Consider the following 17,674-nt stretch of genomic DNA (forward strand, 5'->3'; position numbering starts at 1 on the left):
ATCACCGACGCGGCGCTCTGAAACCGCGGGATGTTTATGTGGGACAGGGGTATGCTGGCCAACGTTGGTGCCCACAGCCGATCATTTTGGACATTATGCGGCTATTGTAAGATGAAGAGTTTCTCATAAAAAACACGAACTTCAGACCAGCGTACCGCGAAAGTATCAGTTTTGCTCTGTCCAGCCTCGTCTTCGTTGTAGCCTTCGTTACCCCGCGAACCTTGCGTTTCTTGTACGGCTTGCATCCCAGGTCCTTCGCCATGATGGTGTGGGCAGTTCCCTATCGACACATCCAGGTCAACAGCGGTCTTCCGGATCGAGCGGTTCATTTTTTGACAAACCCGCTCCCTCACCACCTTGATGGCTGCTGGCGTCCTCGCTGAACGCGGACGCCCGGATTTAGCACGGTCCTTGGCCGAGCCCGTCTCCCGGTGCCGACGGATGATAGATGAAATTCCGCTACACCCCAGGGATTTCAACCGCCGAAATATGTCGCCGGGTCGCTCACCTCTCGCAAACATTGCGCGCGGCAAACAAATAACAAATGACATCAAGTCGACACCTTGCGCGTCGCTTAACCTATATATAAGGCTAAAGCTGACACCAATACCAATACACAGAATGCACATGATGCGCACTTACACAACGATGAAAAGTTGTATTAGAACTTATTGAACACCCTGTAGTGTCATCTTTATTGTCTGGCAATTAAGTAGATTAACCCCCTTTTCAATAAAATTCTCTCCATTATCATGACTTACGATCGTGCTTGTTATTTTCTTACTTAGTGCACTTAGTGTAACTTGTTGTTTCATCACAATGAGCAGAACTGCTACCACAGTTGTGAAATTTTTTCACACAGAGAGAAAAATTTCAAAACTTTTCCCATGCTCACACTTTTCTCATTGTGCTTTAAAAATGAAGAAACTGTCAAGTTTGTTTTTAGCGGCTACCGCAGATTGCAGCAGGGTTCAAAGCGAGACAGACAGATCTGTATCAAGAAACAGTACCACGGAAATCGAATGAGCAGGTTGCACAATGTGCAGGTTGCAAATCCAGCCGTCTGTGCAAAGAGAAAGCAGAGGCGAATCAAAGCGGAGAAGAACGCTCGCATCGTATTCAAGACTGAGCAAAGTGAAAATATTCCGATTCTCTTTTCATGCTCTGAGTACAGAATCATCCTTGCTCACGATATTGCTAAAGTATCACCACATAATCTTTGTGTCTTAAACGATAGAATGTACACTTTTTTGTTCATTATCTTGTATACAACGAAAATATAGGTTCATAGCCGACAATTGCAAATTTGATCGGGTTCAGTTGCTCATCGTATTTCCTTTTAGAATGCTTGCTGCCAATTTGTCGACCGTCTGCACACTTGCAAGCCGGCTTTCAGCTGGTCGAGCCCTAGCACGTTGGGTCTCTCTGTTCCTAGTGGCGGTAGGGTTCTTAAAGAAAACAGTTTTCGTTGCACATTCGTCCGGCATTTTTGCGACGTGACCGGACCGCCGTTGCCTTCCGACGTTTACCAGGTGTTCGATGGGAATCTCTCCAAGTAGTGCCTGTAGCCTGTTTGGATTTAAACGTCCGCAGTACCTTTCGTTCAAATATGTACGGCAAGAGCACTTATATCTTGTTTCAGTAAGGTCTGATTAGCGTCTTGTACATCGTCAGCTTTGTGTAGCTGGGGGCTACTCTATGTGGCATAAAGTCAAGTCGACATTACACTGTTTTTCATAAATCTATGTAACATAATGGTTTTTTGGCATAGCGGTTTTTAGGCATAACGACTTTTTGGCATAATTAATTGATAATTAAGTCAGATTTTCTTACTAACAAGGAGCAGTGACAAACCATGCAGTTTTGACAGAGACTAATCCATGCGAGGACTAAGGAAAATTAACTCGTAGTCTGTAAGCGTAAAGAAACGAATAAATCTAGACAGAGGTGATTTCTACATTTCTGATGGCCGTCTCGCCCTGAATCGTGAAGAAAGCGACCATATGGTCATAAAATGATGTTTGGAGATTTATGCCAAATGGTGTTATGTCAAATAGCCCCTTATGAATATGCCAACTAAGCGTCATGTTAAATGGGCGGCTACCGTTGGATCTCTTTATGAAAACGTTAGATTTAGAGAATTGCTAAAGAACAATTGTCTTCTATATTGCTCAGCTTTATGAAACTGTATCGGAATAAAACTTTTCTCACTAGAAAACAAGTATTTTCGAAACAAGCCCGCTAGACAACATTGTAAAATCTCTTTATTTATTGGATCTCCTCTCCATAACCGAGCGTCAGCACTAATTCCTTGACAGCTCTCATAAAATTTTGGTGGGACCAACTTTTAATAGTTTTATCGATTGTTGCTAGAAAGCCAGCTTGTTCTCAAGCTGTTTTGCGAAGTCTTGCCTTCGTATATACTAATATTTTTTGCCAATCGTTCTAATGCTCCGTGTTCATGCTCGAAGTGCATTATGAAATTTGTCCACCTGTAGACTGCCTGTGGAAGCATAGCTGTCTTATGTTACAATTTGTCAATTTTGATATTTTGATGTCTAATGTTATAATTCCATTTGTATTTTTAAAATATGAATACAAATGAAGACAATTTATCGCACTGAAAAAATGAACGCATATTTGTCTCACTGTATATATCATTTCATACAAAATGTTTTCGAACCATATACAAAATTGATGAAAGTCTTTCAACATTTTCTCAAAGAGGGACAAATAATAACATCAAAACCAAATAATTTCAGAAAACTCAGTTTTTCAACTTTAAGTGCGATTTTCTCATTTTCGTGTTTCGTGAAATGGGACAGATATGCTTCCAGCGGCAGTACAAACGTCGTCAAGAGTGTAATGTGCTTATGATTTATTCAGCCCTATTCTGTAAATAACGTCGAGTGTCACTTTGCTCGACTAGTTGAGTTTGGTATTAAGACACACGCAACGCGATTTTGTCGAGTAACTCGACTGAGTCCACCGCTAGAAAGCTATAGTGACTAAACGGTTAGCAAGTGACGCCTGAGTTTGCTTTGCTTTGGTCGTGCATTGAGCCGTTATGCTGCCCATTCTCCCGACCCTCGACACTCAATAGTGACTGAGTCGAGCCGAGTTACTCGACATGGCTTGCAGATTAGGACCCATAGAGATTCTTATGCGAAACAAATTTGACACGACAACCTTGTTAGAGTAAAACAATGCGTTTTATTTTATAAAATATAAAGTAAAGTACCTTTACCATACTTGAAGTTGCTATCTGGAAGTAACACTTTTAAGGATTTCCTGGTGGTTGAATCGTAAACTTCCAAAAGACTTGCATACCCACCAATATTAGCAATTGGTTCAAAACCCACTCGTTGCTTATTCAAGAAATTGACCGATCCAATTGATAGTGGATGGAACAATCCTGAGTACTTACTTTAGTGGCGACGGTCCGTTGTCAATCCTGCACCAGACGAATTATTGTCCTCCAGTACTGTCGGTCCTTGGCTGCTGTTCTCCAATTCCCACGAACAGCAGCAGCGAACGTGCATCGTCATCGGGGATTTGCCCCGAGGTCTACGACTTCTTCCTGGTTCTTTGCTAAAAATAGTTTTGGATACTCTTTCGTCGGGTTTTCTAACCACGTGCCCAGCCCTCGAATAAGGCGGTGGGTGGTGCTCTACGCCCACGGCGATTTCTTAGTTGCCCATTAACCAATAAAGTAGATTTTTGGTATGTTGTTAGTATCTATTATAACCTAGTCAACTGCCAAAAATCAACTTAATTGATTAATGGACAGCTGAGATATCGCAGAGGGCGTACAGCACCACCCATCGCGTTATTCGGGGGACTGCTGTATTTGTATACATGATTTGACGTCATTATTAGTCCCTCTTTAAAGAAATGCTGAAAACTTACTTACTTAATCAGCTTCAGGCTGTGGTTTCCTCTGCTGTACGAAGAAGTCGTCTCACGACGTGTCCAGTCCATCGCAGGTGACCGATTTTTGCTGTGTGAGCGAAGCGTGGTTCCCTAAGCAGCTGATGCAATTTACGGTTCGTTCGCCTCCTCCACGTTCCGCCTGCCATCTGCACTCCGCTGTAGATGGTGCGCAACACTTTCCGTTCGAAAACACTAAGGGCGCGTTGCTCCTCCACGAGCATGGTCCATGCCTCATGGTCGTAAAGGACTACCGGTCTAATCAGCGTCTTGTAGATTGTGAACTTTGTTCGATCGCAGCGTCCTACGGAATCCAAAGTTGGCATGATTTCTGCTATAATGCATCTTTGTATTTCTCTGCTGGTGTCGTTGTCTGTGGTAACCAGTGAGCCCAGATAGAACCAACTCTTCTACCACCTCGATTTCATCGCCGTCTAAATGGATCCGGGGAGGGAGGTCAGCATTCACTTCTCTAGAACCTCTTCCTTTCATGTATTTTGTTTTCGATGCATTAATGACAAGTCCAATCCGTTTGGCTTCAGCTTTCAGTACGATGTACGTTTCCGCCATCCTCTCAAAGGTACGTGTAATGATGTCAACGTCGTCAGCGAAACCAAGAAGCTGGCCGGACTTCGTGAATATCGTGCAACTCGTGTCTATCCCCGCTCTTCTTATCACACCCTCCAAAGCGATGTTGAACAGCAAACATGAAAGTTTATCACCTTGCCGTAACCCTCTTCGAGATTCAAAGGTACTCGAGACTGCCCCTGATAAGCGAACAAGAACAACGCACATTACTCGATCCATCGTCGCCTTGACCAATCGCGTTAGTTTATCCGGAAATCCGTAGTTGAAGTATTGGAAATGTTGAAAAACTTACTTCAGTTTTGTAAATAATTTGAAAATATTTTATAAGAAGTGCTATATGCAGTAAGACAAATATGCATCAAATCGTTTTATTTCGCGGCTTGCATCGTTGCCACATGTCATGAGCGTTCCAAGGTAATGTTGTATAACAGAGTGCATCGCCTTGCTTCAGTCCATTCACCGTCACGAAAGTGGCTGGGGTCTCATCCGCTATTTTGATCCATCCAGTGGCGCACAATCGGCTTAACTAGTTTCGTTGGAAAACCACGTTCTAGCATTATCTACCACAGCTCATTTCGTTTGACTGAGTCGTACGCCGTATTAAAAGCCGCAAACACATGACGAGTCTGCAAGCGTACTCCCGATACATGTTTAGTAAGTAACTGACGCTCGATAAACATCTAATCCGTCGTGGAGCGACCCTCACGAAAACAGCTTAGTAATCACCAACGAAAAACTCCGGTAACGGTTTAATCTACAGAACAGGATGTGTTAGAGCACCTTATTGGCAGTAGATTTTTACACTCGAGTCGATATCCTTTTTTAAGGTTCAAACACGTGTCATTGATATCTGGGATTTCAAAATCTATTTTTGTATTCAAAACAAAAGTTACGTCCAAGAAGATTTATCATTTGTTTTCTGACAGGCACAAAGAATGAAGTAAAAACAGTTTCACGAACATAATTATTATTTTGAGCATAAAAATTGCTTGTGAATTCCCAGAAATTAATGACGCGTTTGAACCTTAAAAATATGGCAAATAAGTCAACCAATTCTTCATTAGGGCTGAGCGTAAGCAGGGCAAAGCAAAATCGGAATTTTGTGGTAGTTGAAAGTTTCAGTGCTAGATTATTTTATATCAAATGTTCTACGATAGGTAATTATTTAGTAGTCGCAATAAACTTATAAACAGTTTTTTTTATGAAATGATAGAAATTGCGATGCGTATGTTTGGCTGAGGTATCATATCTATATTGTTTGATTTTTCTTGAAATATTGAGTTTGCTTGTAAATCTGTTTTTTTAAATAAACAGGCCGATTCTACTGTAACGACTACAACACCAACAGCCGAGGATTCAGAGCTGCCATTGTCGGGTTCATTGATTAGTACTACAACAACAATCAAAACAGCCGCCAGCACTAGTAGTAACGATAGCAAGCCCCAGATTCTATCGAACATTGTAATAAATGGCGGTGGTACAACTGCTATTAATCCGATCGTTAAGAAAGAACTACAAAAAGTATTGGCCAGCAATCTGACCAAACCGATTGTAAATGTTCATGCATCGAACTTGCAGCTTCCGACACTGGGAGGAGAGCAAGTGGATCCAACGACAGAGGAAGCATCAAGCTCTCCAAACGTCAAGAAAGAACAAATGTTCAACAGCGAAACTAGGAAATTGGATGAAAAGGACGATTCGTTTGTGGTTACCCCGGATTACATCCAGCAAAGTAAGCTTTGTTCTGCATATTGTTTAAGCTTTACGTTCTACTATTTTCAACTCATTTTCAGCAATCAAAAATGCATTAAAGCAGGAAAATCTCAATCCCGAGATTGAGGAAAAGCTGCTGAATTTGCAGCGGTATCAGGAGAATCAGATGAAAACCGATGACCGTGGAAACGCAGCCATCGCTCTTCAGCATAACTATAGCAACATGAGTGCTACAAGAGAGCATAGTACACCAGTGAAGGCCAAAAAGCGTTCTTATCGTGGTGAAGATGATGACGATGAGTGGATGATGGATACGCCTAAACGAAGGCCAACAAAATCGATTGCAAATCCACTTGGTTCCCTGGAGCGAAAGAATGTGCCCGTTGCAACACCCGACCTAGGGCCTGGTTGTAGCAGGAAACGGGGCAATTCACAAAGTGACTCTGTGTCATCTGCGCAGGCCGCAGCCGCTGCAGCGGCAATCGTAGCATCAGTGAATGCCGCGAAAGATGTATCAGTCCCATTGCCGAACGCAACTCCTATTTCCAGTGCTCGATCGGAAGCGGCCAGAAAAAGTAACGAAAAGCGGAAACAGCAGCAGCTGCTATTACAACAACAACAGAGACAGAATAAGTTGCAGGTAAGTTTCAATTCAGCGAAAAGATAACACAAGTCTTATACATTCGGATTTGCTACTTTAGGCTCAACTAAACCGCCACAAAGAGCAACTGAAGAAAGACATTCTCAAGAAGCGATCTCATCTCGAACGGGAATTACAGGTACAAATTCAGAAAGAACTGTCTGTCGAACTGGCAGCGCGTTGCAAACAGGAGCATCAGCAGATTAAGTTGGAACACAATGCCAAGCATGGGGCATCGACCACTCACTCTACTGCTGCTGAAAAAAGTAGTTCAACAAAGAAAAAGTAGGTTTCTCGTAATGTTGTTTAAACTCGTTTTTAAAGTTCTTTTTTGGTTTTCGTAATAGAACAACCACAACCGTTGTGTCCAAAGAACCCAATCCAAAAGCACAAAAGCATGGGAATAGTACAAGCAAATTGGAGAAACCGTCCAAATCAAACAGGAAAAGAATGTCTAATAAAAAGGAAAAAATCTACTGTGTTTGTCGGACGCCTTACGATGATACGAAGTAAGACTATAATTAATGTAAAATTGCGTTCCGATTAATAACCATTGACATTCTTTCAGATTCTATGTTGGTTGTGATTTGTGCAATAATTGGTTCCATGGAGATTGCGTCGGTATCTCAGAGGAACAATCAAAAGAAATCAACGAATTTGTGTGCAGCGAGTGCAAACATGCACGGGAAACACAGGAGCTGTATTGCCTGTGTAAGCAACCGTACGACGAGTCACAGTAAGATTGTCCATCTATCGGTCTTTTTTAAACAAACGTTGCTCAGACATTTTTTTTGCTATTTGCAGATTTTACATTTGCTGTGATAAATGCCAGGACTGGTTCCACGGGCGATGCGTTGGTATTTTGCAAAGCGAGGCTGAGTTCATTGACGAATACATTTGTCCAAACTGTCAGATAAACAATTCAGTTAACTTTGCTAACATGAAAACGCTCAGCGCGAAAGAGTTCGAGAATCTGAAAAAGCTGATCAAACAGTTACAGGTGAGTTATTTTATAGAATCTTGTAGATGTAGAAAGATAGTGTGCTGTTCTGTTTCATGTTTCGTAGCTTGAATAAATAAACACTAACTTGTTTGAAAACTGTTCTCGTTATTAAAATGATTTTTTTTGCTTATACCTATTTCAGCATCACAAAAGTGCATGGCCTTTTATGGAACCAGTTGACCCAGATGAAGCCCCAGATTACTATCGTGTGATAAAAGAACCAATGGGTAAGTGATTTTTTTATGCTTGATATTGAAAAAAAATTCATAGTCTGTGTTTGGATTGTAAACGAGTTTATAAAAATCGCATTTTTTCGGAATTTTTTTTCAAATGCCAATCATATTTCTGTAGATCTTCAAAAAGTTGAAAACAAGGTGGACAACCAGACCTACAACACACTGTCGGAGTTCATCGGCGATATGACCAAAATCTTCGACAACTGTCGCTATTACAATCCAAAGGAGTCCCAGTTTTATCGATGTGCCGAAAGTCTGGAGTCGTTCTTTGTACAAAAAATAAAATATTTCCGGGAAAATTTAGTTGATAAAAAGCCTGGTTCGTCCTCGTAAAGGCAAGTGATCAAAGTTATACCCATACCTTTGCTTTTTTATTTTAAGTATCGAGCACAACAGGGCGAAATGGATTTTTAATTGCGTGTGTAACGGTATATAGAAATAAAGTCGCTGCAATTTAGGTTTGATTGAAATACGTTTAATATCCATAACACTGATTTCTTATATTCGTTAGGCAGTGGAGCTTTTTTTTCACATTCATTGGATTAACATGTCTAGCAGTTTCTTTGTAATTTTAGAATCCCGCGAAAAAGATGATATTTAATAACTAATTTATTTTAGAGCGCTAGGCTAATGAACGTTTTTAGCAGACGGCGATAGATTTCTACCGTATTGTAAATATTGCAGGAGTTGTATGACATCCCAATAATTTGTAAATAAAGTTTTTCGATGAAAAAAAAAAATAGAAGCCGGGTGCGTTTTAAGGAAAGTGTATATTTACAATGGCCTTCTCAACAACAGCAACCATTTATATTCAAGTTAAGTGGAGTGGAACCTAAATGTACAATTGTACAGTTAAATTTATGTGTCATTTTGCTCTTGTCACGAAGCAGTAGCTAACGTTATGTACTTGTTAATTAAAAATATGTTTATTCTCTTTTATATTTCCAATCGGCGCGTTTATAATATTTTGCACAGATTAATAATTTACACTTTTTAATGCAGCGGTATTACCGCTAGTTTACACTTTATACATACATAATGTAAGAAAGGCTCCCATACAAGAGGTTTGTTAATCTTCGATACATATGCTTTTTGTGTAAAAAGTTTCTACAATCGTTAAGTGATAGGGGATAGTGAAACCGTAGTTTTGACATTTTATTATAAATAGAATGTCATTGTAATTAAAAGCTAGCAGTACTAAGACTATTGTACACAATACATTTACTGTACATTAATTAAAGGATGATTTATTTTCTGAAAAATAATACAGGTTACTTATTATTTTATCTGAAATTGACCCTGATATAACAGATAACAGGATTAAGTATCGAAAGACGAGATAATTAGAAACAGAACTTTCCAGAGTTAGAAATAAGAATCTATGAATTTCTTCAAGAAGCATGCGAACATGTTTTATCCTGTTTTTCTGATTCTAAACGAATTTCACCAACGGCGTCTGTATAAGAAATAGAGCTTCTTCAAGTTTCAAGTGTTTATGGGTTCCCCAAAATTATTTTATTTGTAAATATCTTATATCGTCAACAAATGCTCTAGGACCCTGGGATTCAATTTTAGGATCGTCCAATGTTTTACAGACGTCTACTGCTTAAAAGCATTATACTGCTCCCTGGTCAGATCGACTATGGAGTACTGTTCTGCGGTCTGGAACCCGAACTTCCACAACAGTTCTGAACGAATCGAATCCGTCCAGTGCCGCTTTTTACTCTCTGTCGGTTGCCTAGGCGAAATCCTTACCAATTACCGAGCTACGAAAACCGGTGTCTGCTGATCCACCTGGGCACTCTTTCCACACCGAGGGATACATCTAAAACCCTATTAGTCGCAAACTTTACGAAGAAAAATAGACTGCTCTTAAATTCTTCAGCGAATCGACCTTAATGTGCAGCCTAGATCCCTTTGAAATACTGCTATGCTGAGGATGCCACATCATAGTACGAACTACAGCAAATTCGTGGTCTTCAGGGGTCTCCAGAGGACGTTTGACAAAGTACATAGTATCCATATCCGATTTCCAGCTATCGCGCCAAACCCTATGGGAGCGATTCAACTGCTACTTCAGTCGGTCAAATTAATTTGTTTACCCATTTGTATTTATATTTATGTTAATTTTTTACTATTTATACACTTAACAACTAGTTTTAAAAATCTAAACTATCATTGGAACTCTATTATGTTTGTTACACTGTTTCATTACTCGCGGTTATCTTCGTGCAACGAGGCGGTCTACTCGCGAGTGTCGTAGCGCGACAGATTCCGGCCAGCAGGGCCTAAGCTCTCTAATGACAGCCCATGGGTCCGAAAGGCCTAGGGGGTCACTAGAAGCGGAATGTCATCTATTAGCGCAGCCCTTAGGTCCGGAAGGCCAAGGGGGCGCAATAAAAACTTCCTAGCCTAAAGATGGATAGGAATCAATTCAATTCATTTATTCAAAGACTGTTCTATTTATACTCGAAATGTGACATCGTCACAAATCGATATTTTGGAATCGATACTTGGTGGTTTACAATGTTTCTTAATGTTAAAACGAGATAAACTACCGAGACAGCAGGTATCGGAAAAAGGTTCTATTTAATTGTTCAATTGCGCTATGTACGTAATGCTTGTAATGTAACCCTTGCCGAACACAGTTCGATGCCGGACCACCAGCAGCGTGGTCAGCATAAAATGTGCAGCCGATCGACGGTGCTGGTGCTTGTGCATCGCGGCGGACGGAAGAGTTTGGCTATGTTCTTATGACTCATTTCTTACTGTTTGTTTACTGTTTAAACGATGATCAATTTGGATGGCGTACGGATAGTACAGGACCATGTAAGACTGTCGATGTAATAAATAAATAAATAAGAAATAAGAAATGATATACAAATTTAATGGGTTTGGTCGCCATGTCAGCCTTGAGCATCTGTTTTCATGTCACGAACGGCTCTTGATGGCTTGGAAAAATTACAAGAAGATGAACAAAAATCATAAGGGGTACGAGTCGAGTCATCTGGCACGTTGGACCCTCTATTCCTGGTTTCGGTTGGGTTTTTGAAAACAACAGATTTCACAGTCCTTCGGCATTCTTGTGACGTTTACGGCCCACCGTAGTCTCCCAATTTTCGCCAGGTTTACGATGGACATGTCTACAAGTAGTACTTGCAACTCGTGAATCAAAAAATAGTCCGCAACATCTTTCGTTCAAATACGGCAAGTGCACGTAGGTCTTCCGTAAGCAAATTTGGTGTCTCAAGTCTGTAGGATACTACCGGTATGATTAGTGTTTTTTACATCATCAGCTTTGTGCGTCGGCGTATGCTCCTTGATCGAAGCGTCTTGCGGAGAGAAAAGTAGGCTCGATTTCCAGCTTGAATGCGTCGTTGAATCTCCTTACTCGTATTATTGTCGGCGGTGACCAGAGATCTCACTTCCAGTTCATCGCCGAAAATAGTCACTGTCCGTGGGAGACAGACGTTGCTTTCCTTGGAGCCTCTTTCTACCATATATTTGGTTTTCGACCCGTTGATTTGTAACCCTATTTTCCTAGTCTTCGTTTTTAGTCTGGCGTCAATTGCCTCCGCTGTCCCAAGGTTTCTAGTAATGATGTCGAGGTCGTCTGCGACGGCTAGGAGTTGGCTACTCTTGCTGAAGATCGTTCTTCTCGTTTCGATGGCCGCTCGCCCGATCACACCTTCAATAGTTGTATTGAATGACATACAGGAGAGTCCATCCCCTTGCCGCGACTCTGTGCTATTTGAAAGGACTCGAGAGTATCCTCGGAACGCGCACATAGCACATCACTCGCTCCATGGTATCTTTGATCAGCCGCGTCAGTTTGTCCGGAAAACCGTACTCGTGCATTATCTGCCATAGCTGTTCCCGTTCTACTGTATCGTATGCTGCTCTGAAATCCACGAAAATATGATGCGTGGGCACATTGTATTTTCGACATTTCTGGAGGATTTGCCGGAGAGTAAAACTTTGATTCGTAGTAGCACGGGCCTCCATAAAACCCGCCTGATACTGCCCTACAAATTCTCTTGCTATTGGTGATAGACGACGCAACAAAGAGCCCTATTTTCACAGTCAGGTCAACTATTTTTTTAAGGTGAGAACATTTGCGATTCTGAGATTCACCTAGGTGACTCCGCTCACCTGGGTGACTGTACAAACAAATGGGGCCTGCAAGTTGAGGTGAGGGTAACTGTAAGAATAGGGAGAGAAGTAAGGTGACTGTGAGAATAGAGGTCGATCGCCCTTTTTTGTAGATGGGACAGTCTACACCATCCATCAACTCCTCCGGTAGTTTTTCCTTCTCCCAAAACTTTGCAATTATCCAGTGAAGTGCCGTTGCTAGCGGTTCTTGTCCGCTTTTGTAGAGTTCTGTCGAGAGTTGGTCCTTTCGGGTGGCTCTACTATTCTTCAACTGACCGATTTCTCGTCAGATCTTTAGATCTTCGGTCAGATCGGAAGCTAGTACACTGTTGTTGGTTGTAGGCGTCCTCACCTAGCACCGGTTTCGTTTCTCTCCGTTTTCGAGGGTCGAATCATCTAGCTCTAGAGAGGAAGGTAGAACTTTATCCAGTACGCGTGCGTAGTTTTCGGCAACTCGCGGGTTGTCGAATTGCCGAATATTTAACCGAGGAGGGCGGCTTTGTTGCGAGGTATAAACCGTCGATAGTTTTGAACGCACATGTACTACTACCAGATATTTGTCTGAGTCGATATCGGCACCCCGTAGGGAGCGTGCGTTGGTGATGTTCGCGAAAAACCGGCCCTCGATGAGAATATGGTCAATTTGATTCGCGGTTCGTTGGTCAGGTGACTTTGTGGATAACATTGCGGTGAAAGGAAGTGCTTCTGATCACCAAGCCTCGGAAAGCTACAAAGTTGATGTATCGCTGGCCGTTATCGTTCGTGTCGGTTTGCAGACTATAGGGCCCGATCACCGGTCTCTACATTGCTTCCCTACCGACCTGGGCGTTCATATCCCCAATGACGATCCTGATGTCCCGTGGTGAGCAGATATCGTACGTTGCTTCCAGCTGCGCTTCCTTCTCGATGATGGTGTAGTTGAAGAAACTGCCTTTTATTCCTCCTCAATGCACATTCTCTCGTTGATCACTTTCCAGTCCATTACGCGATCCTGCATTTTGCCCATAACTACGAAGCCCATTCTCAACTCGTTGGTCGCTCTACCGCTCTAGTAAAATTGGGCTTTGCCGCCGCGGATCCTCCCCACCTTCTCGCCTTTGCCACGATGCCGAGTTTTCGGGGTTCTAACTGTTTGAGCAGCACCCTGTTACCACCAACGAAATTTAGCGATCCAGATACCAAGTTTCCATTCCATGTCCTTATTTTGTCGCCTTTGTACATGCCGAATGCTCCAAGTAAAATGTAACCGTATTAGGGCCTATGCCACCGAGTCTCGTGATGGGTCTGTCATCTTGTAGTGTCGGGACAACAGTGTACCTCCTTCCCTTTTAGTATACGACCTTAGTATCCACGGGTGTTGGTTACCCGATCTCCGCTAAGGTTGCTCGTATTCCGGCTTATACCACGTAGAGGTAGGGATAGGAGTTGCCGGATAAAAGGCTAAGGACCATCATGGGGTCTGTTTTGCGCATTATCCAACCATTTACCAACCAACCAGTTTCGATAACATACGGTTTGTTTACGTTAAACTATCATTTAGTTCGCTTGCGGAGAGGCTGGCAAATGAGTGAACATGTGCAAATATATTACCTCTGTTTTCTAACTCCTATCTCTACCTCCACGAGGTGCCGGCTGGGGTACGGTAGCCAAAGTTGCGCACCTGGTGGTACGCAACTTTGGTTGTCGTATGCAGACAGAGAAGGTGGAACACTCGCCGTGTGGTTTCCGGCTACCTAATCATGCAGTTCGGCGCAGGATTTTCGGAGGGCGCGGCTGCGGGATGTGAGCACACCGGGAGAGAGTTATTTTCTCAGCTGGCTTAGCACAGAGAGAGACTCTTAATCGGTCTGTTTTACACAATCTGTACTTACGCCCTTTGGCGGTTGGGGCCGAATTGTACGTTTGGGCAAAAATTGAGCCACGGGACCTGATCTTGCCGGGAGTCGGCAAATTAGGTGCCCCTAAGTCAAGGTCTACCTCCGTGCCGATGACTGAATGGCTGGAGGGGTGAAAACATGCCAGTCGCGAACGGAGTGCTTTGGGCATCTTGCCCCTACTGTGCCATGCGGGGATCTGGTACGGTCGATCTTTGTTGTCCCTTGCGTTTCGTGGGAACAGCATAGTAGTCCTGCCCAATTTCCCTTATGGGTTTTACGCCAAGTGCGTTCTGGCCAACTTAATTGGCTTCGCTTACAATTTGCTGTCTGATCTGTGTTGGAGATTGTTTGTGCATATACTGCGCTAGTCAAATAGTTAGAGTCGCACAAATAAATCTTCAACACAAACGGGCAGCAAATTTGTATTTATGAGAAAAACTTTTTAATGGCTCTGTCACCATCGCATTGGTTCAGGAGCCATATTTTCGCAAGGGGTACTTTCATTCGACGGATATTGGAAACCAGAACTTTGCTGTTTTCAGCAAAACTGGTATGACAAATCCTCGTTTGATGCCCAGGGCATGCATATTGTTGCATAGGTCAATAAGTGCATGCCTTATCTCTGAGTTGACTACTAGAGATATTTGTGCAGTCACAGTAGAACTCGTCGTGGATGATGTCCATAGGCGCTATGTCTACTGTTCTGCATACTTACCACACGATGAACCGTCTCCCAGCGACGATTTCAGAAATGTGGTGAGATACTGCCAATCTAATGGGCTTCCGCTCATTGTAGGCAGTGATGCCAATGCCCATCACATCATTTGGGGCAGCTCGGATATCAATCTGAGAGGCTCTGATTTGATGGAATATTTGAGTAGTACCAACCTTGGAATACTCAACATTGGCAATTGTCCAACTTTCATACGAGCTGGTAGAGAGGAAGTGTTAGATATAACACTCTGCTCTAACAGGATCAGTCATGAGTTGGCACAATGGCATGTTTCAAATGAGACACCAATATCTGATCATTGCTTTATATATTTTGATCATTTGGGTGTCTCCTTGAACGCTGCAACATTTCGCAATCCGAGATTTTCTAACTGGGAACTCTTTGAGGAGGAACTGGCGACGAAATTTCAAGGATTCGAACCGACGATTGAGTCATCGATCGACTTGGATGTGGCTGTAGATGTCACAACATCTTTTATTGCGGAAGCTTTTGAAGTAGCTTGCCCGCTAAAAACTATTAAAACGATTAGAGGAACACCGTGGTGGAACTCTCTTCTCGCGGAACTAAAGAAACGATGCAGGAGAGCCTGGAATAGACGTCGGAGGGATGGCGTGGAGCCTTTCAAGCAGGCCCGGAAAGCCTATGCAAAGGCTCTACGATCTTCAGCACGCACGAGCTGGCACAGGTTCTGTAGCAACGTTTCCAGTTTCGGCGAGGCAAGTCGACTTAATAAAATACTGTCAAAATCGAAAGATTATCAGGTTAATAACATTCGAAGTTCGAACGGTGAATACTGTTCGAATGACAATGAAATCCTGGAATGTCTCTTTTATAGTCACTTTCCGGGCTGTGTGGAACCTGAAGTTCGAAACGATCCAGAAATCGTTTTAGGTGGCTTAGACTCATGGGCTTTTGCTCGGAGACTTGTCACAACTGAAGCGATTGAGTGGGCCGTGAACAGCTTCTCTCCATACAAATCTCCTGGAACAGATGGAATATACCCTATTCTACTGCAAAAAGAATTCAAGTACTTCAAACACATTCTGAGAAGGATGTTTGTGTGTAGTATTGCTATTGGGTACATCCCAACTCAATGGCGTGAAATAACCATTAAGTTTATTCCTAAAGGTGGACGCGCGACATACGAGCAAGCAAAAAGTTTTAGACCAATCAGTCTAACGTCTTTCTTGCTTAAATCACTTGAGCGGATTGTTGATCACCACATCCGCGAAACAAGCTTAGTAGAAGTTCCTCTTCATTCAGCACAGCATGCTTATCAAAGTGGCAAGTCTACAACCACTTTATTACATGATGTGGTGGATAAAATTGAGGTTGCTTTTTCACAAAAGGAATCTTGCTTAGGAACTTTGATAGGCTTAGGCGCGTTTGATAACGTATCTTTCGCTTCCATTTTGGAGGCTGCTCGTTATCATAATGTGCCTTCAATAATCATAAAGTGGATAGAACAAATGCTTAGTAACCGATTGCTTTTTTCGTCCTTATGGCAAGCAAGCATTTGGAAGCAAAGTGTTTGTGGATGTCCACAAGGTGGCGTTCTCTCGCCTCTTTTATGGAACCTTGTGGCGGACGGCCTATTGAGGAAACTCAATGGTCTAGGCTATCCGTCATATGGTTTTGCGGATGACTATCTCATCCTAGTAGTTGGAAAGTGCATAGGCACATTATTTGACTTAATGCAGCAGGCACTACGTGTCGTAGAAACGTGGTGCCGAGAAACTGCACTTTCGGTAAATCCGAGTAAAACATCTATCGTCTTATTTTCAAGACGTAGAAATACCAATGGAGCTCGCGCTCTGCGCTTTTACGATTCGGATGTTGATGTTGTGAACGAAGTGAAGTATGTGGGGTTGATTCTCAACTCCAAGCTTGACTGGTCCACAAATATTGATTTCCGAATTAAAAAAGCGTGCATGGCCTTTGGGCAATGTAGACGAGCAATTGGCAACTCTTGGGGGCTTAAACCCAAATACATACACTGGTTATACACGGTCGTTGTCAGACCAATACTGGCGTATGGTTGTCTTGTATGGTGGCAGAGAGGGGAAGTTGTGACTGTCCAGACAAAGCTAAACCATCTTCAAAGGATGTGTTTAATGGCAATGTCTGGTGCATTTACTACAACTCCTACTGCCGCCCTAGAAGCTATTTTCAATATTAAACCTCTACACTTCCACCTGAAGCAAGAGGCACTAATATGTGCTTATCGACTACACGCGATTGGCCTTTGGCAGTCTGTGGACGGTTCCACTGGTCATACTCGATTGTGGTCGCAAATTGTTGCTGAGGACAAGTTTGCCCTTGCTCCTAGCGATGTAACGCTCATGCGTACTTTCCCGTATAGGACTTTCTCAAGCGACTTTCCTCCTAGAGAGGATTGGATGTCAGGCTACATGGAAAGGAAAATTTCCGACTATGTGGTCTGTTATACCGATGGTTCCTTGTACGAAGGTCGCGCGGGTGCTGGTGTTTACTGCCGTGAGCTGGAATTGGAGGAATCCTATTCGTTGGGTAGTTACTGCACCGTTTTTCAAGCTGAAATCTTTGCAATTATGTGCGGAGCTCAGTTTGCACTTCAGAAAGAACTGATAGGCAAGATTATCTACTTCTGTTCTGACAGTCAAGCCGCTATAAAAGCCCTTTGTGCGGCTAATTCTAAATCTAAAACAGTCATCGCCTGCCACACCCAATTAGAAGAACTAAGCATTCTAAATGCCGTTCATCTGGTTTGGGTTCCTGGCCATTCTGGTATAACCGGAAATGAATGGGCTGATGAACTAGCAA

General features: G+C 42.7%; 1 protein-coding gene across 1 annotated transcript in view; it reads left to right on the forward strand.

The window, feature by feature from the left end:
* The window catches only part of LOC128738312 (nucleosome-remodeling factor subunit NURF301), a 36,753-nt gene extending 27,408 nt beyond the window's left edge, over positions 1-9,345 (forward strand). The window contains exons 11-18 of the mRNA XM_053833349.1: positions 5,833-6,250; positions 6,312-6,871; positions 6,933-7,156; positions 7,219-7,380; positions 7,440-7,607; positions 7,676-7,871; positions 8,017-8,101; positions 8,226-9,345. Of these exons, the coding sequence (XP_053689324.1) occupies positions 5,833-6,250; positions 6,312-6,871; positions 6,933-7,156; positions 7,219-7,380; positions 7,440-7,607; positions 7,676-7,871; positions 8,017-8,101; positions 8,226-8,443 (2,031 nt within the window). The 3' untranslated portion in view covers positions 8,444-9,345. The remainder of the gene's footprint in view (positions 1-5,832; positions 6,251-6,311; positions 6,872-6,932; positions 7,157-7,218; positions 7,381-7,439; positions 7,608-7,675; positions 7,872-8,016; positions 8,102-8,225) is intronic.
* Positions 9,346-17,674: the final 8,329 nt, after the last annotated feature.

The sequence above is a fragment of the Sabethes cyaneus genome, chromosome 2 (assembly GCF_943734655.1).
Source record: "Sabethes cyaneus chromosome 2, idSabCyanKW18_F2, whole genome shotgun sequence".
In the NCBI taxonomy this organism is placed as follows: Eukaryota; Metazoa; Arthropoda; class Insecta; order Diptera; family Culicidae; genus Sabethes; species Sabethes cyaneus.